The 26,198-nt window shown below is 43.7% G+C and overlaps 1 protein-coding gene across 1 annotated transcript in view; it reads left to right on the plus strand.

Annotated features, from left to right (window-relative positions):
* LOC149451379 (CTD small phosphatase-like protein 3) overlaps positions 1–26,198 on the plus strand; it is a 64,343-nt gene that overhangs the window by 29,848 nt on the left and 8,297 nt on the right. The window contains exons 4-10 of the mRNA XM_089690730.1: positions 1,314–1,419; positions 1,496–1,607; positions 12,849–12,932; positions 14,011–14,073; positions 18,113–18,192; positions 23,374–23,500; positions 23,612–23,707. Of these exons, the coding sequence (XP_089546856.1) occupies positions 1,314–1,419; positions 1,496–1,607; positions 12,849–12,932; positions 14,011–14,073; positions 18,113–18,192; positions 23,374–23,500; positions 23,612–23,707 (668 nt within the window). The remainder of the gene's footprint in view (positions 1–1,313; positions 1,420–1,495; positions 1,608–12,848; positions 12,933–14,010; positions 14,074–18,112; positions 18,193–23,373; positions 23,501–23,611; positions 23,708–26,198) is intronic.

Below are 26,198 nucleotides of genomic sequence, written 5' to 3' on the forward strand. Positions count from 1 at the left end.
ATTCATGCTGCTAGCTGCATAACTCCAACACCTATCATCCAGAAGCTTCTGTAGTTTCCTGGGTACAGAGGAAGCTATGCATACTAGCAGCACCTGAGCACACAAAGCAGACTTCAGTAGATGATCACAGCTCACTCAATACATTGAGCTTACTATACTTTTACCTAGCAATAATTACAGTCCTCTACAGAGTGACAACTATATTTACCTATCAAAATCATAACTAATCCTATCTATCTAATCCTAGCACCTACCTAGGAGGGTTGCTACATAATAAAGGCTCAGTTGATTCAGGGTCTGATGTGGACCACTAATAGTCACTTGCATGTGAACCTCAGCAAAGAATGCCAAGATTTCAAGTACCTGTGACTAGCCACAGTTTTGATCATTTATTAGAGGCCTGCAGCATTCTAAATCTAAATATATAGCTATCCAACAGAGAGAATCCTGTTTATACATGTAACACATATAGTGCATACCTTCAGAGGAGCCAACAATGTATGGGTTCTTAGTGAAAATGACCCTTCAAGCAATACTGCACCCTCTGCCACACCAAAACTGAGAGAAAAGATAGTTATTTGTGTTGAATGTCCATCAAAGCAAATAACTAACAATAACCATAAATAAAGACTAACAGCAGTTGCAATAGTAACAATTTACAAACTGCATTTGTCAAATCTATATGGGATGTATACACAGTTCCTCTTTACTTCCTCTCACTGGCCAGTTTTTGTAGTGGAAAAGGGAATAAACATCAAAACAAATCCCTGGGTATCCCAGATTGGGATGGTGCAGTCTTTTTTTTTTTTTTTTTTTTTTTTTTTTTTAATGGGAGTACAGCAAAGGTGGTGGCTAATGGATTCTGACCACTCAGAAGTTTGCTATAGAGTCTTCTCCCTCTGGTGGGTTTCAGGAACACTGGACACATGTTTAGGCTGCCACCTTTTTTTAAATGCAAGAATTGAAAGCATTGAATGTCACCTGGTATTAGGCTCTTGCAGTCTCTGTATTATCATTTTAGAAATTATCCTAATGCTACATTATCCTAAATCTTTATAAAGTATTGTTGCACTCTGGGGTACTTGCTTAGTCTGTTATGGCCATTGCAATTCCATTGAAATTGGTTAATGTACTGATGTGTTCAGCCATGCCTGGAGCAGTTTTTTTCCTTTACAAGTTTTATTTTTAATCCTTCCTCTGTGGGTCCCAACAAACAACCCCTACAATAGGTAGGATCTCACTGTATGCAAGAGGAAATGGGTTGTGCCATATTACTGTATATCTAGTGATCTATCTTTACTGACCTGTTTCAGATGACTGCACTTTACTTGAACATGTAGAAGGAAACCTGGTACCTGTTCCAGATCATCAGTACTTTAGTAATATCCCGAAAGGTAACTCTGGACATCACTTAAATCTGTGAGTATATTTATTTACTGTATTACAACATGTTTTACAAGAAAAAGTAGTAATTGCAGAACATTCTTCTTTTCAGATACAGTTTTATGTGTAATGCTCAAGCAGCTTCACGCACTCTGCACCTGAGGAAGAAGGACATACCTTTTAAAACCCGAAGTGCTCCAGAGTACACCCTCATCGTAGATCTGGTAAATTATCAAGAGAATACAGCTGATCGATCGATATATAGATATATAGATATATATATATATATATATATATATATATATATATACACACACACACACACTATATTGCCAAAATATTTGGACACCCCTCCAAATCATTGGATTCCGGTGTTCCAATCACCTCCATGGCCACAGGTGTATAACATCAAGCACCTTGGCATGCATACTGCTTCTACAAACATTTGTGAAAGAATGGGTCGCTCTCAGGAACTCAGTGAATTTAAGCATGGTACCATGATAGGCTGGCACCGGTGCAATAGGTCCATCTGTGAAATTTCCTTGCTACTAAATATTCCACTGTCAACTGTTAGTGGTAATGTAATAAAGTGGACACAGCTGGGAACAGCAGCAACACAGCTACAAAGTGATAAGCAATGTAAAATGATAGAGCAGGGTTAGCGCCTCCAGAGTCAATAGCTAAAGGCCTCTAAACTTGCGGCCTTCAGATTAGCACAGCAACAGTGCGTAGAGAGCTTCATGAAATGGGTTTCAATGGCTGAGCAGCTGCATCCAAGCCTTACATTAATAAGTGCAATGCAAAATGTCAGATGCAGTGTTGTAAAGCACACCACCACTGGACTCTAAAGCAGTGGAGGCATGTTCTCTGGAGTTATGAATCACTTCTCTGTCTGGAAATCTGATGGACATGTCTAGGTTTGGCAGTTGCCAGGGGAATGGTACTTGACTGACTGCATTGTGCCAAGTGTAATGTTTGGTGGAGGGGGGATTATGTTGTGGGGTTGTTTTTCAGTGGTTGTGCTTCACCCCTTAGTTCCAGTGAAGGGAACTCTTAAGGAGTCTGCATACCAAGACATTTTGGCCAATTTTATGCTCACAACTTTGTGGGAACAGTTTGTGGATGGCCCCTTCCTGTTCCAACATGACTGCGCACCAGTGCACAAAGCAAGGTCCATAAAGACATGGATAAGTGAATTTGGGGTGGATGAACTTGACCAGCCTGCACAGAGTCCTGAATTCAACCCGATAGAACACCTGTGGGATGAATTAGAGTGGAGACTGCAAGTCAGGCCTACTCGTCCAACATCAGTGCCTGACCTCACAAATGCGCTTCTGGAAGAATGGTCAAACATTCCCACAGACACACTCCTGAACCTTGTGGACAACCTTCCCAGAAGAGTTGAAGCTGTTATAGCTGCAAAGGGTGGGCCAACTTAATACTGAACTCTTCGGACTAAGACTGGGATGCCATTAAAGTTCATGTGCGTGTACAGCAGGCGTCCCAATACTTTTAGCATAATAGTGTGTGTATGTACAGGTGAAACTCAAAAAATTTGAATATCGTGCAAAAGTTCATTTATTTCAGTAATGCAACTTAAAAGGTCAAACTAATATATGAGATGGACTCATTACATGCAAAACAAGATAGTTCACGCCGTGATTTGTCATAATTGTGATGATTATGGCTTACAGCTCATGAAAACTCCAAATCCACAATCTCAGAAAATTAGAATATTACATGCAATCAATAAAACAAGGATTGTACATAGAACAATATCGGACCTCTGAAAAGTATAAGCATGCATATGTACTCAGTACTTGGTTTGGGCCCCTTTTGCAGCAATTACTGCCTCAATGCGGCATGGCATGGAAGCTATCAGCCTGTGGCAATGCTGAGGTGTTATGGAAGACCAGGATGCTTCAATAGTGGCCTTCAGCTTATCTGCATTATTCGGTCTCTCATCTTTCTCTTGGCAATGCCCCGAGATTTTCTATGGGGTTCAGGTCAGGCGAGTTTGCTGGCCAATAAAGCACAGTAATCCCACGGTAATTGAACCAGGTTTTGGTGCTTTTGGCAGTGTGGGCAGGTGCCAAGCCCTGCTGGAAAATGAAGTCAGCATCCCCATAAAGCTCGTCTGCAGAAGGAAGCATGAAGTGCTCCAAAATCTCCTGGTAGATGGCTGCGTTGACCCTTGACTTAATGAAGCACAGTGGACCAACACCAGCAGATGACATGGCTCCCCAAATCAACACAGACTGTGGAAACTTCACACTGGACTTCAAGCATCGTGCAGTGTGTGCCTCTCCATTCTTCCTCCATACTCTGGGTCCTTGGTTTCCAAATGAGAAGCAAAAGTAGCTCTCATCAGAAAAGAGGACTTTGGACCACTGAGCAACAGACCAGGTCTGTTTTTCTTTAGCCCAGGTAAGACGCTTCTGACGTTGTTTGTTGTTCAGGAGCGGCTTGACCAGAGGAATACGACATTTGAAGCCCATGTCCAGGATCTGTCTGTGTGTGGTGGCTCTTGATGCACTGACTCCAGCCTCAGTCCACTCCTTGTGAAAGTCCCCAACACTTTTGAATGTCCTTTTCCTGACAATCCTCTCCAGGCTGCGGTCATCCCTGCTGCTTGTGCAACTTTTCTTCCACACTTTTCCCTTCCACATATCTTTCTATTAATGTGCTTTGATACAGCACTTTGGGAACATCCAACGTCTTTTGCAATTGCCTTTTGAGGCTTTCTCTCCTTATGGAGGGTGTCAGTGATGGTTTTCTGCACAGCTGTCAGGTCAGCAGTCTTTCCCATGATTGTGATTCCTACTGAACCAGGCTGAGAGACCATTTAAAGGCTCAGGAACCCTTTGCAGGTGTTATGGCTTAATTAGCTGATTAGAGTGGGACACTCTGAGCCTAGAATATTGCATCTTTTCACAATATTTTAATTTTCTGAGATTGTGGATTTGGGGTTTTCATGAGCTGTAAGCCATAATCATCACAATTATGACAAACGTGAACTATCTTGTTTTGCATGTAATGAGTCTCTCTCATATATTAGTTTCACCTTTTTAAGTTGCATTACTAAAATAAATGAACTTTTGCACGATATTCTAATTTTTTGAGTTTCACCTGTATATATGATATATGTGTGTGATTGATATATATTAGTGTTCAGCATAAATACGTACACCCCAACAGATTTGTCAGAAAAACCTGTTCCTTTTTCTTTTCCTTTCCTTCAGTTTCTATGGGACACTATACTACACATTGATTTGCACACACAAAAAAGTATTGTTCTTAACAAATCCATTCAAGACCATGTTGTAAAAATGAATACACCCCAATGAAAGTCTTAAAAGCCACATTTTAGACAGCAAAATCCTAATTAACAAGAATACAACTACAGGTGAGTCTAATTATGCATTAAACAGGTGTCCAGCAGACAGCTGATTGTAAAAGGGTGATGCTTAACAAAGAAAACCTTCCCATTTCATGCTGTGAGCAATGGTACCACACGGAAGAGAAATGTCACAAGGCCTGAGAAAGAGAGAAAATAATTTACACAAGAAAGGTGTAGGCTACAAGAATATCAGCAAAGCTTTAATTCTCAGAAAACTGTAGCAAAAGTGATACAAAAATTTAACAAAGATGGAACTGCAACCATTTCACAGAGACATCCAGGCTGTCCACAGAAGTTAACACCTCGACAGGAGCATCTTCTAATGAGAAGGGTTGAAGAAAATCGTCATGCAAGTTCACTGCAGTTAACTAAAGAAGTAAAAGGCCAAACTGTTGTGATTGTTTCCCATGACAGAAAACGGCATACACTGCAGAGGAATGGCATGCATGGGTGTCATCCATGAAGGACGCCTCTCCTAAAGACCATGCAAAAAAAAAGCCCGCCTAGAATTTGCCAGAGCCCATGCTGAAAAAGAAGTACTATGTACTCTGGAGTGATGAAACCAAGATAAATGTTTTTGCCACTGATGGCTTCAAAACTGTATGGCATCCCAAAGGTGAGGAGTACAAAGAAAAATGCATGGTGCCTGCAGTGAATTGTGGTGGTGGCAGTGTCCTTCTGTGGGGCTGCATGAGTGCTGACAGTGTCGGGGAGCTGCATTTCATTGATGGTATAATTAATTCACAGATGGATTACTCTATATTGAAAGAGAAGATGCTACCATCACTCCGTGCCCTTGGTGGTCATGCACTTTTTCAACATGACAATGATCCAAAACACACATCTAAGGCCACTGTTGCATTTCTGAAGAACAGGGTGAAAGTGATTCAGTGGCCAAGTATGTTTCCGGATCTGAACCCAATCGAACACCTATGAGGAATTCTGAATAGATAATTTGAGCATCACTCTCCATCCAGCATCCAGGCTCTAAAAGAAGTCGTTATTGGAACATCTATCTTTTTCCATTCTTCAAGATGTCGCCAATGTGTTCATTCCATGCCTAAAAGACTTGGTGCTATCCTTACAAATCATGGAGGTCATACAAAATACTAGATGGAGTAGGTTTTGTTGTGCTGTGTATTCATTTTTGCATCAACTAATTTTGAGTAAAACTGAAGATTTTGTAATCTAAGTTATATGATTAACCTCTGTAAGGGACCGCCCAGCGACACCACTAGCACTTAACTGATCAGGCGTCCCCAGCGCATGGAGTTTAAGCCCCAGAGTACTTGTTCACCAGGGCCCCTGATGGTGGGGATGGACTTGGAGTACCCCGGGACCAGGTCGTGACCACTGAGGATACCCGTCAGTGGTAGGGGTATTCACCAGGGGCTCCCATGGGAGAGAGCCTGATATGAGGAGGTCTGGAGACCCCGTTGAGATGGATGGATGGATGGCTGAGCAAGTGCAAAGTCAGGCAGGCCGGGTCGGTAACTATGGGGACGGTGCGGTACAAAGCAGCGGGCAGAGAATAGTCGGGTCACACGCCAGGTCAGCAACAGCAGGTCAGGTCCAATAGGGGGCATCCAGGAGAGAGGTCAGGCAAAGCAAGGGTCTGGGCAGGAGAATACAGCAGGGTCAGGCACAATCCGGGTCAGTAACTTACAAGAAACAGGTTCGCAATACAGGATAAGACCAGAAGGCACTGAAAGACAGCTCAGGGCCATTTAAATATCCCCCCCTGCGCTGTCATTGGTGCCAGGCGAGCGCCCACGGCCTCTACGGCGCATGCGCGAGCTCGATCGCCGCGGTCGGCCCAGCCCTAGTGCCCGTGTCCCTGCACAGGGCGGTGCACTGCGCCTGCGCTGAGACCAGCGCCGCGGCAATCCCCGACATTGCCCCCCCACGGGCAACCTCCGGATGCCTACCCGATCTCTCCACCACGGGTGATCACGAAGAAACTCCCGGACAAGTCTAGGCGCATGAACATTGTGGGATGGTTCCCAGGAATTATCCTCCGGACCATAGCCCTTCCATTTAATTAGGAATTGGTACTGGCCCCCCCTCCTTTGGCACTTCAGGATCGTTTCCACCTCAAATTCTTCTTGTCCAACCGTTATGGCCTCCAGAGGTCTGGATTCTCATTCTGGGAAGGTATCTGAAATCACTGGTTTAAGTAAGGACACGTGGAAAACTGGATGAATTTTGAATGTTTCAGGAAGGATAAGTTCATATGCCACCTCGTTGATCATTCGTTTCACACAAAAAGGCCCCACAAATTTAGGTCCCAATTTCTTCGAGGGACATAGCATTCTCAAGTTGGTTGTTGCCAACCATACCTTATCCCCAGGCTGCAGCACCAGGTCCCCCCTTCGTTTCTTGTTAAACGCATTCTTCTCGTCCTGGGCCCGAGCGATGGCTTCCTGTAATACCTTGTTGTTTGAGGAGAAAAAGGTTAATGCGTCTTGTGTTGCCGGAACTGGGCATTCAGAGACCAAATCAGGGAGAAAGACAGGGTGAAATCCGTAGTTAGAAAAGAACAGAGATTGCCCTGTTGCTGAATGGCTTGCGTTGTTATATGCAAATTCCGCCAATGGTAAAAGTGGTAACCAATTAACCTGAAGGAAGGACGTGTAGCAACGCAAGTATTGTTCCAGGGTCTGGTTGGTCCTCTCGGTCTGTCCGTTGGTCTGAGGGTGGAAAGCAGAGGAGAGGGATAACTTGATATCCAGAGCCTTGCACAGGGCCCTCCAAAATCTAGATGTGAATTGGACCCCTCGATCAGAGACAATGTCCTCTGGGACTCCATGTAGTCTTACAATTTCTTGGATAAATATTCGCGCAGTCTCGGATGCTGACGGAGTCTTCCTCAATGGTACAAAGTGAGCCATCTTCGATAATCAATCAACGACCACAAAGATTGCGGTGTGTTCTTGGGACTGTGGGAGCTCGACTATAAAGTCCATCGCGATCCTTTGCCAAGGTCGTTCGGGAATCGGCAAAGGCCGCAGCAGTTCCCAAGCATTGTTCCTCGATGGCTTGTTTTTCTGGGAGATGGTACAGGATCTTACATAGAGCTTGCAATCCTTGGCCATGCTCGGCCACCAAAAAGAGCGTTGGAGAAGCTCCAGGGTCTTGGCTGGGCCAAAGTGTCCTGCCATCGGGTGGTCATGGCAATGTCCCAAGACAAGGGTTCGGACCTCTTCAGGAACCATGATTAATTTTTCCTTCCATAGGAGTCCCCCCTTGCTCTGGAGGGACACCCCAACTGGGGTTGACACGGCCGTGGATGCCTCCATTAGCTTGGACCAAAGGTCAGTCTGGAGCGCCAAGAAATTTCCTGAAGACAGAATAGTATCAGGTACCGGTTCTTCTTTGGAGTCCTCAAACATGCGTGATAGTGCATCAGGTTTCGTATTTTTAGATCCGGGCCTGTACGTGATGTGAAAAGTGAACCTGGAGAAGAACAGTGCCCATCTCGCCTGTCGTGGGCGTAAACGTTTGGCGGTCCTCAGGTACTCAAGATTCTTGTGATCTGTGAAGATCAAGATGGGGTGTGAGGCACCGTCTAGCAGGTACCTCCATTCTTCGAATGCTGTTTTGATGGCTAACAACTCCCGATCGCCGATATCGTAATTCTTCTCAGCTGGGGTAAGTTTCCTCGAGAAGAACACTATGGGATGGAGTAATTCTTTGGTGCCTTTTCGCTGGGACAGGATGGACCCCACCGCATTCTCTGATGCATCTACTTCCAAGATGTAGGGCAGGGCAGTGTCCGGATGGCCCAGAATGAGTGCCGAGGTAAAGAGCTTCTTCAAGGCCTCAAAGGCTTCCTGAGCCTCCGGCGTCCATCTGAACCGGGTTCCAAGTCTGGTTAGCTGAGTTATGGGGGAGACCAGAAGTTCTTAATGAACTTCCAATAAAAATTTGCAAACCCGATAAACCGCTGGACGCCCTTTTTGTCCGTGGGTACAGGCCACTCCAAAATCGCAGAGACTTTCTGAGGGTCCATCGCGACCCCCGCGGTGGAGATAATCAGACCCAGGAACGTAATGCTAGATTGCTCAAAGCAACACTTATCTGCCTTGGCGTATAATCCATGCTGACGCAACCGCCCCAACACCTTTGCCACATGTATCCTGTGATCCTTCAGGGAGGATGAGAAGATCAGTATATCGTCAAGGTAAACGATAACAAAAATGTCCAGGTAATCCCTGAAAATATCATTTACAAAATGTTGAAATGTGGCTGGTGCATTGCACAGCCCAAATGGCATGACCAGGTATTCGAAATGCCCAAACCGGGTACGGAACGCCGTCTTCCACTCGTCCCCCTCCCTTATGAGAACCAGGTTGTAGGCCCCCCTTAGATCAAGTTTAGTAAATATGACCGCAGCCTTCAGGCTCTGAAATAACTCTGGTACCAACGGTAATGGGTAACGATTTTTAATCGTGACCCTGTTCAGCTCCCGGTAGTCGATACACGTTCTCAGAGACTTGTCTTTTTTTTTTCCACGAAGAAGATCCCCGCCCCTGCTGGTGAAGTGGAGGGATGGATGAACCCCTTCTGGAGACTGTCCTCTATATATTCCTTCAGGGCCCCCAATTCAAGTTCAGATAGGGGAAAAATTTGCCCAAAAGGAATCTCGGAGCCGGGCAACAGATCAATGGGACAGTCATACGGGCGGTGGGGAGGCAGAGTATCTGCTCCTCGTTTACTGAATACATCCAGGAATTCATGATATGCTGCGGGAATAACCAGTTTCAGATCAGAGTCCCCTTTGGAGCATAGGAGGACCTGGGGGCCTGCCGGGTCCGAAGTGCGACAGTGTTCCTGACAGTATGGGGAAGGGAACAAGATTGACCCGGTCTCCCAGTCAATTTGGGGGTTATGGGCCCGTAACCACGGGAGCCCCAAAATGACTGGGAAAAGAGGTAACGCAATGGCATCCAGGCGGAGGAATTCCTGGTGTTGGTTGGCAATGGTAGTGGAAATGGGGGGAGTTTCCTGATTAACCACTCCTGATTTTATCTGGGAGCCATCGGCCAAAAATATGTTAAAGCCCCTCTTTCTGGGTTGGAGGGGAATTTTCTGCTGGCGAGCAAAGTCTAAATCCAGGAAACAACTGCATGCTCCTGAATCAATTATGGCTGTCACTTCCACGGTCCTTTCTGGAAGCTGAAAGGAGATGGGCACAACTAAGTATTGGGAAGAACTGACATTGCCAATAGACAAAGAAGAAAAAGAGGTACACTTACTCATTTTCTGAGGGCAGGATCGTACCATATGACCGGCTTCCCCACAGTAGAGGCAGAGGTTCTGAGAGCGTCTCAGCTGGCGTTCTTCTGGCGATAATTTTGGGCCGAGCCAGGCCTAGTTGCATGGGTTTTGGAACGTCTCCTGGAAGTGGATTCTGGACACTTGGTCTGGGTGGTTGGCTGGGGCCTTGGAATGGACCCCAGGTGTTTCCGCGACCCTGGCCGGACCTCTCAAACCTGCATTCCCGCAGTCTTCGGTCAATTTTTATCGTCATGGCAATTAGGTCCTCTAATGACTCGGGAACCTCCACCCGGGCCAGCTCATCCTTTAGGGGTTCTGACAGCCCCATGCGGAACTGGTGTGCAAAGCAAACTCGTTCCAGCGTGTATCCCCCATCCAACGCCTAAATTCCGAGGCGTATTCCTCTGCCGCCCGACGGCCCTGTCGGAGCGTGTATAAGGTCGCTTCGGCAGAGGCTGCCCGCTGCGGGTCATCATACAGGATGGCCATCGCTTCAAAAAAATCATTGACCGTTCACAGGTGAGGGTCATTGTTTCCCCTTAGCCGATGGGCCCAATCTTGGAGTTCACCCTGCAACAGTGAGATTATAAATCCTACCTTCACAGATTAGAAAGGTACGGGGTTGAAGTTCAAAAAATAGGAGGCAGGACTCACGGAATGACCTGAAGCGTGTGTGGTCCCTGTGGAAAGGGTACTCGGGGTTCCGCCATAGGCAGCGGGGCGGAAACCCTGAAGCTGGCTCAAGAGGGGGGTGCGGAAACCGAGGCCTGTGGGGCTGGGTCAGATATGGAGCAGGTCTGTAAACGATTTTCCAGCTGCATACATTTGTCCTGCAAGGCTGCTACGGCCTGCGTCAAGTTAGATAGATGCCTGCAAATTTCCTCCAGCGGGGAGGGCCCTCCTCTAGGCTCAGTCATGGCCTTCTGGTACTGTAAGGGACCGCCTGGCGACACCACTGGCACTCCACTGATCAGGCGTCCCCAGCGCACTAAGTCTAAGCCCCAGAGTACTTGTTCACCAGGGCCCCTGATGGTGGGGATGGACTTGGAGTACCCCGGGACCAGGTCGTGACTACTGAGGATACCCGTCAGTGGTAGGGGTATTTGCCAGGGGCTCCCACGGGAGACAGCCTGATATGAGGAGGTCTGGAGACCCCGTTGAGAGGGATGGATGGCTGAGCAAGTGCAAAGTCAGGCAGGCCGGGTCGGTAACTATGGGGACGGTGCAGTACAAAGCAGCGAGCAGAGAATAGTCGGGTCACACGCCAGGTCAGCAACAGCAGGTCAGGTCCAATAGGGGGCATCCAGGAGAGAGGTCAGGCAAAGCAAGGGTCTGGGCAGGAGAATACAGCAGGGTCAGGCACAATCCAGGTCAGTAACTTACAAGAAACAGGTTCGCAATACAGGATAAGACCAGAAGGCACTGAATGACAGCTCAGGGCCATTTAAATATCCCGCCCTGCGCTGTCATTGGAGCCAGGCGCGTGAACTCGATCGCCACGATCGGCCTGGCCCTAGTGCCCGTGTCCCTGCACAGGGCGGTGCACTGCGCCTGCACCGAGACCAGCGCCGCGGCGAACCCCGACAACCTCACTTTCATGTAATGAGCTAAACAAATGTTCTATAAAACTCTCAGTTTTGTCAAAATTTTGGAAATTATTCTTGTGTTCATTGAGATATTGATTAAAATCTTATTTTCCAAAAGGGGTGTGCTCATTTATACTGAGCACTGTGTGTTTCTGTGTGTATATGTGTGTGTGTGTGTGTGTGTGTGTGTGTGTGTGTGTGTATACAGTATGTGATTACATTTTCACAAAAGTGAAAAAGATGTCTTTCCTCTCATCACCTTTCCAGTTGATAGTTTGGCTTCTCAACCTTTTGGGAAATTGGGTAAGGACAACTTTTTATTTTTGAAACCAAGTGAAATTTTTTTTTTAAAAATCACTCAAAGGGGGAAAGATGACCACATGAGTGCATTGTAATTATTTTATTAATATAATATCTGTTGGGTAACATTTTGGAAAAATTTTATTATCCAAACGATATGAATTTCTGTAATCTTACTATCTTTAAATTAGGAATATAAAAAGTTTTTTTGCTCTGGGCAACCAATCGGATTCCAGCTGAGTTTTACAAATTAAGATGAAGAAACTAAGATGAATGCAAGCATCCGAGTGATGCTAAGGGTCACAGCTCAGCTTCTTCTTACACAGTAGTTTGTAAGTTATTCTGATAATTCCTCAAGTTAAAGCAATAGTGAATCTCCTTGAAATTTTTTTTAAAAAGACCCCCCTGCAGGTTTTTTCATAATGTACTATTATGCACTGCTTTCTAGTGCATTATGACAGATTTGCCTACAAACTAAGCCCTCCTACAACCCCACCCCCTGCGGTCCCTGGTGCTTCCATCTTTATCCGGTCTTCCTTCCAGGTTCCATATCATTGGTCGCTTGAATAGATGGGCTAAGGTGACATCACTCCCGTGCATGTTCATGGTAGTCTCATTGCCGTGGCACAGCCATAAATGTGGTCTGAGATGCTCATGCGCATGCTCAGATCACATTACTTTTGACAGGCAGGAGGTATTTATGACCGAAGAGACCATTAGGGTTAAATAAACCCTGCCTGTCAGCAGCTTTTATTTGAACTTTACCACCACTTTAATAAAATTTGAGTATGCAATTTTGATTTTTCATATGTGCAACTACTGTTTTGGTATTTCCCACAGATTTACTTATACAATAGAATTAGCATTTTACGTTTTCTGAAATGTGTGCTTACATGCAGGAAGTCCTGGTTCAGAGCTCACTCATCCCACTTGATGATGCAGAGTACACATTTCTAACACCCTTCCAGGACACGTTCTACAAGGTTTGTAAAATCTGGTCTCATTTGGCATTCTCTGGTGACACTTCACTAGTGTGCAGCTGTCAACAGAACTGAAAAATATTTTTAGACAATTGATTACAATATGGATGGATAGTATTGCTGTTCACAAATGTGTTCAAAGCCATCCCATTGATGTGGTAAAATTGTTAAGTTTGTTACAATTATATCATATCTCCATAAGGTCCCTATTCTGGTGAAACCATTTCATTTTCCTGGTCTGTTGATGGGGAAATCTGTACTGGTTGGGGGCGAGGAGGAATCTGTATTTGGGGGAGCTTGTGGGGGGGGGGGATCTATACTGGGGGAACTGTGCTAATTGTTTCCCTATAGGTGCTTGAGGCCAACCCCCACCTCCTTCCCCCGGGAAAAAACAAATCTGTGGCCCTGGGCATCCAAAATCCAGCTTTAGAATTGAAAATGCTGAGTGACCTCACTGAATAAACTACATAGTCATGGAAACGGGAGTACTTTTTATTGTTAAAAGTAAACTCCATACAAGAAACTGAAGACCTTTTGTTCTTTAGTCTGGTATTGCTTTCATAAAGCCATACATTATAACATCTCTGTATACTAGTAATCTATTGTCCCTCATTCCAAACCTGCAGTTCTCATCTCTGCACAGCAAGATTTTCTGGAGTCTTATAGCTGGCATCTGTGGAATCAGAAGAATTTCAAATATATTTTTTGAATCTCCACTCCACCTGCAGGTAGCATCACCTGCAGAGAAATTTAGATGTAAGGGAGGGGTTTCACAGAGTGCATGACAATACTGCCCAGGTTAGATAGGGATGACGAATAGAGTGGCACAGGAGTAAGGGATTGAAAGGCTAGGTTCCTGTCCTGTACAGGCCCCTATACATCTTCTGATTGCATCCCCTCCTCGTATGGCTTCTGTGCTACTAACTAATCCAGCTGTGCTGCTTCATGAAAAAGCTGCAAAAATATAGTCTGCTAAAGGTCCATAAGGAATAGAGCTGTCTACAACACAATTATGTATGTCTAGTATGCTTGATGTTACAAAGTAATTCTACTTATTAAATAGACAATCGTTCTATTTCAGGTGTATTTGAAAGTGAGACCTCATGTCAAAAACTTCCTCCAGGCTGTTAGTAAGTTATATGAGGTATGAACGGATAAAAAAAACCCTGTAATTTTAGAATAGCTGTAGGCTGTCAGATGTCTCATAGAGGACAAGATCTAAACAACCTTCTCATCTTCTTCCAGGACCCACAGGGTTCTGCATTGTAATTTAGTAGATAATCACAAGTCATATATGTGGTTACCACAGAAAATGAAAGTAATAGTGCCTGCTTTTGAAGAGCATTGCTCCATCTTTATTTCCCCTCAACAAAATGTGTAACCGTATCAAACTTGCTTGTAGGGTGCTATTTGTACCAATTTTTCCGTGGTATCTAACAAAACTCTACTTGCTAACTAGGACTCCATACATGACCTGATTGCAGGTCATTTACAATCAAGGTGCCATATCTACTATTTTCAGTTAGGTCCATATATATTAGTTTTTATTTCACATATTTACCAAAACATATTCAAGCTATAGTTATATAATGGATATGGGCTGAAAGTGCACACTCTCAGGTTTAATTTGAGGGGTATGTACATCCAAACTGGAGGGTTTAGGAATTACAATGACTGTCTGCAGTCTGGAATCCATGGAGATTATCAAAGACTGTGGTTTCTCCTTTCTGATGCTTTTCCAGGCTCTAAATGCAGCTGTATTCAGTTGTTCTTTGTTTGTGGGTCTTTATGCCTTAGTGTTGCCTTCAGCAAGTGAAATGCATGCTCAATCGGGTTGAGATCAGATGATTGACTCAGCCATTGCAGAATATTTCACTTCTTTTCCTTCAAAAGCTCCTGGGTTGCTTTTGCAGCGTGTTTTGGATCATTGTCCATCTGTATTGTGAAGCGCTGTCCAATCAACTTTGCTGCATTTGGCTGAATCTGGGCTATATCTCTAAAAACTGCAGAATTCATCCGGCTGCTTCTGTCTTCTGTCACATCATAATTAAACACCAATGACCCAGTGCCACTGGAAGCCATGCATACCCATGCCATCCACACTGCCTCAGAAAAAATGAGGAAGGGTTGTAACAGCGCAAACACTGCAAAGTCCTGGGAAATGGTAGTATGGGGTGATCGTGGTATTAGTGGCTACTGTATGAAGAGCGTAGGATTCCGTGTGGCACTGAGGGCAAGGCTTCCAAATAAGCTGTAGCAACTTCTGTAGATGAGAAAAAGGAGAGAAGCGCCTCTAAGTGCAATAAGTCTTTTAATTCAAGTCTAAATGTAGAAACACTCGTGTGAAGTAATCATTAGCTTAAAAACCGTGGTTAACAATAGTTAACGGTGGGGTGGTAACCCGGGTGAAGAGCCGTCATCTTGCTGCGATGTGGGGAGGTCAGCTCTCGGCTGGACCAGCATGGTGGCTGGAGGGGGACAGCGGTGAGGCCGGCCTGCATGCACGTCCTCCCTCAGAGCCGGATGGAACGTAGCAGTAGCTGCTTGAAAAAGGAGTGCACTTCCGCCTTCCACGGCCAGTGCATGCTCCAGAACGCGTCGCAGTGCACCCTGGGATCTGACGTCATCACGAGCACGCCGCCGCTACGTTCCAGCGTGCGTTCCATCCGGCTCTGAGGGAGAACGTGCATGCAGGCCGGCCTCACCGCTGTTCCCCTCCAGCCACCACGCTGTTCCAGCCGAGAGCTGACCCCACATCGCAGCAAGATGATGGCTCTTCACCCGGGTTACCACCCCACCGTTAACTATTGTTAACCACGGTTTTTAAGCTTATGATTACTTCACACATGTGAGTGTTTCTACATTTAGACTTGAATTAAAAGACTTATTGCACTTAGAGGCGCTTCTCTCCTTTTTCTCATCCACACCGCCTCCACTATGTTTTACAGAGGACATTGTGTGCTTTGGATCATGAGCTGTTCCAAGCCTTCTCCACACTTTTTTCTTCTCATCAGGGGTGGACAGACAACTCATGGGGCCCCCCGGGCAATAGGGGATCATGGGGCCCCTGTGTTCTCGCCCACACTCAAACCACACCAAAATAAACCTATGAAAGATACCAGGGGCATCTCATGGGGCCCCCTACTGACCCTGGGCCCTTGGGCAGTGCCCAAGTTTCTGAATGGTCAGTCCACCCCTGCTTCCCATCATTCTGGTACAGATTATTCTTAGTTTCATTCGTCCAAAGAATGCTTTTCCAGAACTGGTCTGGATTTTCTAGATGTCGTTTGGCAAAGTCTAATCTGGCTTTTCTATTCTTCAGGCTTATGAATGGTTTGCACCTTGTGGTGAACCCTCTGTATTTGCTCTCATGAAGTCTTCTTTTGATTGTAGACTTTGACAATGATATGCCCACCTCCTGGAGAATGTCCTTCACTTGTCTGGATGTTGTGAATGTGTTTTTCTTTACCAGAAATGAGAGAGGATCCTGTGATCATCCACCACTGTTGTCTTCTGTGGACGTCCATACCTTTTTTATGTTGCTGAGCTCACCAGCGTTGTTTTTTTTTTTTTGTTTTTTTTTCCCTCAGAATGTACCAAAGTTGATTTAGCCACTCCTAATGTTGCTGCTATCTCTCTGATGGATTTGTTTTGTTTCATTTTTGAAGCCTTACAATAGGCTTTTTCACTTGCATGGACAGATGTTTTGAACACATGATATAGGTTTACAGCAATAGATTCTAAATGCAAATACCACACTTAGAATCAACTCCAGACCTTTTACCTGCTTAATTGATGAATAAATAACGAAGGAGTAGCCCACACCTGCCCATGAAACCAATTTTTTCAATTGTCCAATTACTTTTGGTCCCTTGAAAAAGGGGGGATGGCTACTCTTAGAGCTGTAATTCCTAAACCCTTCCTCCAATTTGGATTTACACACTCTCAAATTAAACCTGAGAGTGTGCACTTTCAGCCCATATTCAAGCTATAGTTATATAATGAATATGTTTTGGTAAATACCTGAAATGTATACAGACTTAACTGTAATTCTTACAGACAAGAAGTTTGAATTTGGAATAGGGCAAGGCCATTGAATGTTTTTTAATTGTGTATTAAACCTTAAAGCTGAACTCCAGGCACAAAAACTGTAATTTATAAATGATCTTCAATAGCCACAAATGATTAAAATTCACTGTGTGCATTAAATGTGATTACAAGCTCAATTACCTTGTAAAATTAGCAGTGGTCTCATTGTGCTGCACATACCCTGTGAGCAGAGAAGAACTGTGGGAGGGAACCAGCAGGCCCACCCAATACAGTCTGGCTGCAGAAAACTACAAGAGGGAGGTGGAAACCAGACCATTTACCTTGCACAAATAGAGAGAACAACAGTGATTGGTCTTTATTACAGGAAGTTCCTGCACAGAGGCGTTTTTATGTTCCTTCATGCTTTGGTCACATTTAGAACCTGACCCAGGCATACCTGAATAATGACGCATTACTGGAGTAAAAATGATTTATAATCCTAGCCATATTTTAAATGTGCAATCTACCAAGAAAGAAAAGATAGTTTTAGGCTTCCTCAACTATAAAGTGCCCTATGACTCCGAACATCCCCTCCATCAATGTTATGCTGAATGTAACCCCAAACGTTCAGAAGTGGACAGAAAAGGGAAACCAGCAAAAATGTTTCCACAATTCTAAATGTTGAGCATTACTGCTGCTATAGGTACTGGCCCACAAGTGCCATTATATTACAACACTTGAAAATCCCTTGTGCTACCAAGATCTAATTTTGGGCTGGCCAGCAAGCACTTTTTTCTACTGCCCATTTAGATGTATATTTTTAACAAATCGAAAAATAAGGAGGTACATTCTCTCTAGGCCCAAAGCTGAGTGTGGAATTCTATGGCAATAGCTATGGCATCAAAAAGAGTTGCATATTTGACATTGTAAACCGTGATATGACTAGCATGCTTACCCACTACAATTCGGCTTCTATTCTTTCAGCAGTATTTGTGTAAACTTCTGAAATGATATACAGTTCAGATAGTGTATGACAGTTCATATAACTGGCAGTTATGCCACACAAAAATGCAGTCATTGAGACATACAGAATTTTTTAACTTTTTCAACAAACTCGCCAATACTTGTTCTAACACAATTCTCTTTTCATGCAGATATTTATATATACAACTGCAAGGAAGGAGTATGGAGAAAAAATTATGGAGATCCTGGATCCACAGAAAACAGTGATCAGGTGAAATTTAACTGTCTTTTACAGAAGCATGCACTTAACAATACATAACAGGGTCACAAACACTAGATAGCAATCAGACATGTGGGCATGATCCAAATGTTTAATCATCCTTTAAGCTACCAAAAAATGAAACTTGGTTGAAAACCTTGATTTGAAACCAGGATTGCCTGTGCTTGGTGGTGGATGTAATGAAGAGCTGCTATGCTCATTTACCTTTAAAAATACTTCAACTGTTTTCTTAAGAATTACCTCCTGGGCATAATGACTAGTATGCACATTGGGAAAATCGTACAAAACAAAAACACTTTTGGAGCGGTCGTCTGATAATCTGATCATTAGTACACAGCTTTCGAGAGCCAACCACAACAGTTCGTGTGAAAATACCTGAAGGGATTAGCAGGAAAATTTTTCTCATAAGATAACTGAGCAAATGATTTTCGTGTAAGTATAGTATTTATACAAAAACAATTGAGTGACCAAGACCATGCATGCTCAGAAACAAAAGAATACAATACAATACATCACTTTCAAAGTTGTATTCTGTCATGTGATAATTTTTGTAACTTTAATAAGCTCTTCATTCTCGATATATGAGAATGGCTTGAAAAAAAAATGGACGATCATTTGTCTGATATTCTCGTGTGGCTTCAGGATTTCTAACTACAGTTGCCCTATCAGTTTAGAATCAACTATCTCATTCAACAGTCACCTCAAATCAGTGTAAATAGGTGCTTCTGAGCACTTAGGGTTCATGTACACTGCAGCTGATAAACTCCCGTTCAGGAGCTTTTCTGTGTTTTTTTTTTTTTTTTTGTTCAGCAGCCCCTGAACTCTCCCTAATGTTTTCCTATGTGTCCATGTACACATAGTCGTTTACAGGCATTTGAGTTTATAGTCGTTTCTTGGAACGCACCAAACTTGCGTTCAGGAGTAGATTTTATCAGCGTTTCAAACACCAAACCCTTGAAAACGAGTGCAAACGCGGCTAACCACGTTTATAGGCGTTTGCATTTTGTAACTGTTCTATATCCAAATGCTGTCCAGAGCCTTTTTTCATCATCAGAAATGCATTCAAAGCGGTTTTCTATGTATTCAAATGGACCTGGTACACCAGCACAGTCAGTTCCAGGCTTTGCGTGAAGGACAAAATGGTAGAACGTGCCGCATTATGCTCATGATGGGATCCATAGTGAATACAACCAGAAAAGACAGGTCATCTCAACACATACTGCTCTCTGCTTCTGCTCTATTTCTCTAAATGTCTGAAATAGTTAATTTTTTTACTGTTTTTCAGTGCATTCTGGGCATTTTGGAAGATCTTCTGATGTTATCTTTAAAAAATGCTTCTAAACGTGGTATGCAAACGCGGCTAAACAGACATTAACCTACATTTTCCAGCAGTCAGTTTCCATCGTTCAGAAGTGTTTTCCAAATGTTCCGAGTACATGGAGCCTTACAAGGGAAAATGAATGCATTAAGCTCTACACTATTGCCTTGTTGCTCTGTATTTGTGAAATTCAGCAGTGCTACCTGGCTTGGCTCAAGACTACAGCTTGCTTTTAAAAGGAGTTTGGAGTGGCTTTAGTTGCACTGAGAAAAACATTTCCTAGAAGGGAACATGGAGGTAGGCTGGTGAAAGAGAATGTGCCTTCAGATGAAAAAGAAACTTTAGGCTTTTTAAAAAAAAAAATCAAAAGTCAGCAGCTACAAATTCTGTAGCTGTTCCCTTTAAAATATTGAGTATTTACCAGTGCCTGCAGTCCAGCGCTGTTTTCTCGTAGCCTGTACTTTAATTCTTCTCACCAATGAGGTTCCCCAGTGGTACCATCTTGGATTTAGGAGTTGGCTGTAACTTCCTGAGCAATCACAGCAAGCTCCCACTGCACATGCACTAGGTCACGTTGCACTGTGGGACTGGTCCTGCAATCTCTTGGGATGTGTCATGTTTCAACTATGGTTGGACAAGCTGACACTGCTAGCCATTTAGTAGTCGTGTATGGTGCTGTAATTACATGGAACCAATTACACCAAACTAAGGGACAGCAACAAAGAAGACCTAGAAGGATTGCACTGGCAAGCTTTGTCTAGAACCCTTTTATTTTATTGCATTGCTGACAGTAACATAGTAACTTGTGTGCCTTTCCTGGCAGTTCTGCCACTGTAGTCCACATTATATGCAGACATTTAGCCTTGCTAACACAATTCCAAGTTATCTGTCATGGTGTCTCAAACTTCTAAATTTGAAGATGCCTGGATCACTGATACGTGGCAGGGGTTTCAGAGGAGGATGAGAAGAATTTAAAGGGATAACTGAGATATGAGGAAGTGAATTGGATGTGTGAAGAGGATAAAGAAAAATCACTAAGGTTTCTGAGGAAGACAAGAATGACCAAGGATTTGGGAATGACTGATAAAAGACAGAAGGAGACTTTCAAAGTGTATAGGAGGAAGACAAGTGACCAAACTTTGGAGGGGGCTGATATGAGTATGACAACTGATTATTGATTATGTTTGTCAAGGACAACTAATGACTGACCAAGGTTTTTAGTACAATTGATGAATGACCCAGGTGTGAAGGATGACAGATGAATGACTGAGGTTTTAAGGTTGAATAAGTAATATTTTATAATAAAATTATAGAACATAAGGAAGACAGGTGATTAGTGACAGGCTTTTTGAAGACAGATGGCAAAGGAGTAAGGAAGACCAGAAACAGTTGTGTTAATTCTGTGCCATGAAACAACTACATGTGAAGGTACATTGCTGGCAAGGTTGAATAAGGACACCAGTCCATCCAGTTCAATATATGTGTGTGTGTTAGTGGGTTTCTTAAGCTGAAAAGGATACCTGTATTTATAGTCAGGGCTTGCAGCGTTGTTGCAGTCATCCTTGGCCTTAATTAGAAAACTCATGTTTTACTATGACCTGCTTTAAAAAAAAAAAAAAAAAATTTAATGGAATTTTTTTTTAAAAAGGGTGCTAAATAGCTTTATGGGAAAATCCAATCCCAATTAAAAAAAGAAATCCCCAAAACCCCACATATGGGAGAAAGAAAGGGGGGAGGGTCAAACAACACAGGGAAATTCATGATGAATAATTTAAATGAATAATAAGTACAAAAATATATAGAGCACTTTTAGGTATCTTCCCCCCCAAAGAAAAAAAAAGCTAAATAAATATATTATTAAATTTTATTAGCGGCAAAGAGAGAGACTCACATTAAGCAGCAGAGTATACAAGCAAAACAATCAACTCAGCCACTGCTCAGTCCAGCAGCATGATGATTTCAGCACAGACTCCACCCCATACTGCAAATACTCTGGCCTACCTCAATAATGTAAAAATACATATCAAAATACTTGATTAATTTACCTTCACAACCTAGAATACCCCTGAACCTTTCAAAAATGTCCTATGGTGTTCATGGAGGAGATTTCAGTGTTTGGACTTTGGGACCATTATCTTACAGCACAGGAAATGTAGTTTTCAGCATAGAGAGGCCTTGTGCAATAGATGGTAGGTATGCAAGCAAAGGGTAATTATACCTAAAGGTTTTTGTACTCAGGCTGTGGTGCTTTAAATAGAAAATGAACTGTAGGAGTTTGATTGACCTGTTGTCTTGATGCACCTGGAAAATATTTATCTGGTTAATAGAGTTCAATTGGGATTAAACCACTGGGCATGCTGCAAACAGGGGCAGACTGACCATTTGGAAACTCGGGCACTGCCCAAGGGCCCGGGGTCAGTAGGGGGCCCCATGAGATACCCCTGGTACCTTTTTCATAGGCTTTTTTGAGTTTGGGCAAGGACACGGGCCCCATGATCCCCTATTGCCCGGGGGCCCCAAGAGTTGTCAGTCTACCCCTGGTCAGGGGTTATAACTCCCCCTTCCTTGCTCTATCCAAAATAAAAAAAATGCCTATAGTTCTACTTTAAAGGCAAAATGATAGCCAGGAGTTGCTGTGTAAAAATAGCTGCTTTAGAAAGTACTGCTTTAAAAAATGTGGGCAGGGCCACTTGCCTTGCATGTGGGTGGTACCTTGCGCCGTGCACACACTCTCCACCAATGCCCAGGACCAAGCGTGGGCCACATTCATGTGAAAGTCAAACATTATGGTGGTTCCCTGACTCAGAGGTGGGTTGTTCACTATGTAATGGTGTGGCATGCAGAGTTCCTCTGTAAATTTTTTGTCCTGTGTCCCTGCACACCTTTCTGTAACATGTCGCATTTAGGAGAGACACTGCTAAACCTATGCTCTGTCCAGCGTACCTCTGCCACCTACCTCCCAGTGACAGAAAGGGGTCCTGCCAAGGACTACCCCACCCCACCTCATGTGTGCTCTCACTTAACTCCTCCTGCTTTCACTTACCTTATGGCTAAGCTGCAGGTCTCGTAGCGTGGGTTTGGTGCCAGTTGACCACTGGGGAGGAAGCGAGATAGCCAATTCCGTTGCTACTGGAGACCCATCTGTCCCTCCGGGTACCATGTTTTATGACAGGCTGCTGTACTCTTTACTACATTACTCGGTTACTCATTCCTCTTCTACTTGTCTTGCCGAATTAACCCTTTAAGTAGTGGCCTTGCTTCATACCCCATATGTGCCTTACAACATGGTTTATTGTAAGACCCTTTTCCAAATATATATATATATATATATATATATATATATATATATATATATATGCAAAAACAGGAATTGTAAGGAATGGATTTTAATCAATGAAGTACCCTTTGAATTGCGTAAGATGACTGTTGCTTTGTGAAAATATGAACTTGATCCTAATTATTCAGCTTCCTTTAACAAATGAACGTTTCACAGCTTGGCATTCTTGAGTTGCATTTGGTCATAGAACATCTCAAGGAGTTGACTGAATACTTCACTCTGCTAAGCTTTGTGAAAGGTCTAAACAGGTGGAGATCGCTATAATGCACAGTAGTTGTCGTTGACTGCTGGTCCTTCTCTGGTATCATAATGGAGAAGAATTGGCACTCAGCCCAACACATACTAGTGGTAGAAATACAGTGGGGACAAATGCAGTCCCAGCGCAATTCATTTGATTTTAATTTGTTTTGTTCATTATGGGTAGCAGTATTTCTATGAGGATCTATTTTTCAGCCAAAAAAAAAAATCTTCATTGTTCCTTGCATAACATATATAATAATTTTTGTCTTAAATGCAGACACAGACTATATCAAGACCATTGTATGTGTGTATCAGGTTTTTATGTGAAGGACCTTAATATTCTATGGAGAGATCTGGCCAAGACAGTTGCACTGCAAACAGTAGCTTATACATTACCATACCATGTAAGTTTACCCTTTTTATGCAAGTTTTACTGATCATTAAGCTGGAGCTACAAACTGTAGTATCTTTTCTATTCTATATACAAGTTCTTTATATAATGCCTTTTTCATCAGCTAACCAATAGATTTCCAGTGCAGCACTGGACTGGAAACCAAAAAGACAAAGAGCTGCTGTCACTGCTTCCATCACTGGAACATCTAACTCATGTGGTGAGATCTATTTTTAACTTCACATCATTTTTGTGTTAACTTGCTTGTTCATTAAACACTTTATTCTAAGTATCCCCAAAAAATGATTCAATTTCAAAGTTTACAAAAGGTTTTTTTAATTTTTTGGGTTTTCAGGTCATACAGGCATGAACAATTGTTTAGAGAAACTATGATACCAAATAGAAAGGATATAAACAGCTCGCACTGACTAGTCAGGAACAGAAAACTAGTGACCACATTAGTTCATCACATGAATATGTACACAGAGATTCATGAAGGAGCAAACTTGCCAATGCATCTCTCCATTATGTAAGCTGTGTACCGGGTGGGCTCCCCAGGATACAGTGAAGTCACAAACGAGGAAAGCAACCTCAACATCAGCTTTTGCCACAACAGAATTTTACTTAGATGTGGCAAATAAACACAACCACAAATACTGAAAACATACAATAAATTTACATACACCTAGCCCAAAGGCTGAGACCCTTGTGCTGCACAGCACGGCGCCTCCTGATGGATGAAGGTGTAGTAATTTACCTACTGGCGGGCACAACTAAGCTGCCACACCTTACCCGTTATTACCCTAAAAGAGCAGGAATCAGTGTATGGGTGTCAAGGTCCTACCTTTTCCCTGAGGTTATGTTACTCCATGTGCTGGCGTCCATCTTGGATTCTGCTGTGCATGATGGGAATCCTTTTATGCCTTCAGCTCCCTCTGGACCATCAGCGTTACAAATGGTATGCAGAGAATTATGTAAATGTTTACTCTGTCATAAATATATGTAGGTACCCTAATATGTGTAACAAATGGCCTTAGAAAGGAAGATGTCCCTTTAACTAGACATTGCAGGTTGAATCCTGTGATGTTAAAAGTTCCTAATATGGCAGTATCAGCTGTCTTCTGCTAGCAATGATGAGACCCATTGTCAGGGCAGGGGCCGAGGAACAGACAGGCAGGCCTAACAATGTAACGCACTGGCTGACGACAACCACTACCCAAAGACCGAAGTCCCTCAGGGCGCGGAGTCTAAGTTCCAGGCTGCCCTTCACCAGGGCCCCTGATGGTGGGGATGGACTTGACGCAGCCAGGAACCAGGTCGCGGCCCCCGAGACACCTCAGCTGCGGTAATGGCCGCCGCCAATGGCGTGTAGCTGGTGGAAGAGACAAAAGAGTAGTCAGACAAGCCGGGTCAACAACAACAGGACAAAACAGTACAGGACAGCAGACGAGAATCACAGGTCACGAGCCGGGTTCAGCAACAGAGGGTCAGATCAAGGGAGAATACAAAGAATAGTCAAGTCACAAGCCGAATCAGATACCAGGAGAGACACGAGAGTCAGAACAGAGTAATAGCAACACAAAGACACAAGTGCAAAGAGCATGTGCGGGCCACAGGCTTATATGTCATCAGCCACACCCCTCTGGGGGATGGACCACAGAGACCTGAAGGCATAAAAGGATTCCCATCATGCACAGCAGAATCCAAGATGGACGCCAGCACATGGAGTAACATAACCTCAGGGAAAAGGTAGGACCTTGACAATGGGTGTATGGTATGGGCTAGCCTGCAGTGCAGCACAACAGCTTACAATCTTGCACAAATCTACAGTATTCCTCCTCCCATAACTGGTCCTGTAGCATGTGCCTGAGTATTCCTTCGGAGCAAAATGCCAGTCTGGCTTGAGTTTGTGGAATTTTATCAGCTCTCCAATGTGAAATGTCACTTTAAGTTATGGAATCCTTCCAATGATCAGTAATAACACTTGTGGCCTGACACAAACTGAGGCCAGGCCTATAGTTAGTTAGGGTCTCTGACTCTAGGCGCCAACACTGAAATGAGGTGCGTGCATGATCTTACCGACCTGGGTCTGCTTTGCAACCGCTGGTGACTCTGACCAGAACAAATGTCCCTCCAACAAGCATGCGGTATCGCAGTGTATGTTGCTTTGTTCCCCTGGTCTCATCAGCATTCCTGGCAGCAATCTTCCTTTCTCTGAACAGGATCAGGGTCTTGGACACGATCAGCTTCACTTAGCTGCAGCTCTGGTTACTGAGGGATGCTCTCACACCTGGATGCCATCAGATTCTCTGCTCACACGGCTCCTGCATTCACCATCCACAAAACATGGCTGCTGTCTCTCCTCTTCCTGTTCCCTCAACGCTGTGTGAAAACCCCACCTCTTCATGAACATAGAAATATCTATGCAGTCTGAGGCTGTGTTAGGAAAACAGTGGCATCTTGTGGCCAAACCGCAGAATGTCAGTCCCGAAAATTTAATTTACTCCACACAATATATTACTGCACACAAATAGTGTTCAAACAATGAGAGCTGTTTCCCCTTCTCACAATTATAAAATAATAAACGTGGAAGAACAGTATTCCCTATTATACTAAACAGGAAAATTAACCTAAATTCTCTAACACAGAAATATTTGGTCTGGGAGTCTGTTAGTTCTGGTCTATACAGTAGTTGTGTGTCTTATCAAATG

This window comes from Staurois parvus, unplaced genomic scaffold (genome assembly GCF_062004578.1).
Source record: "Staurois parvus isolate SC_StPar_1 unplaced genomic scaffold, SC_StPar_1.0 ptg000541l, whole genome shotgun sequence".
NCBI classification, from domain to species: Eukaryota; Metazoa; Chordata; class Amphibia; order Anura; family Ranidae; genus Staurois; species Staurois parvus.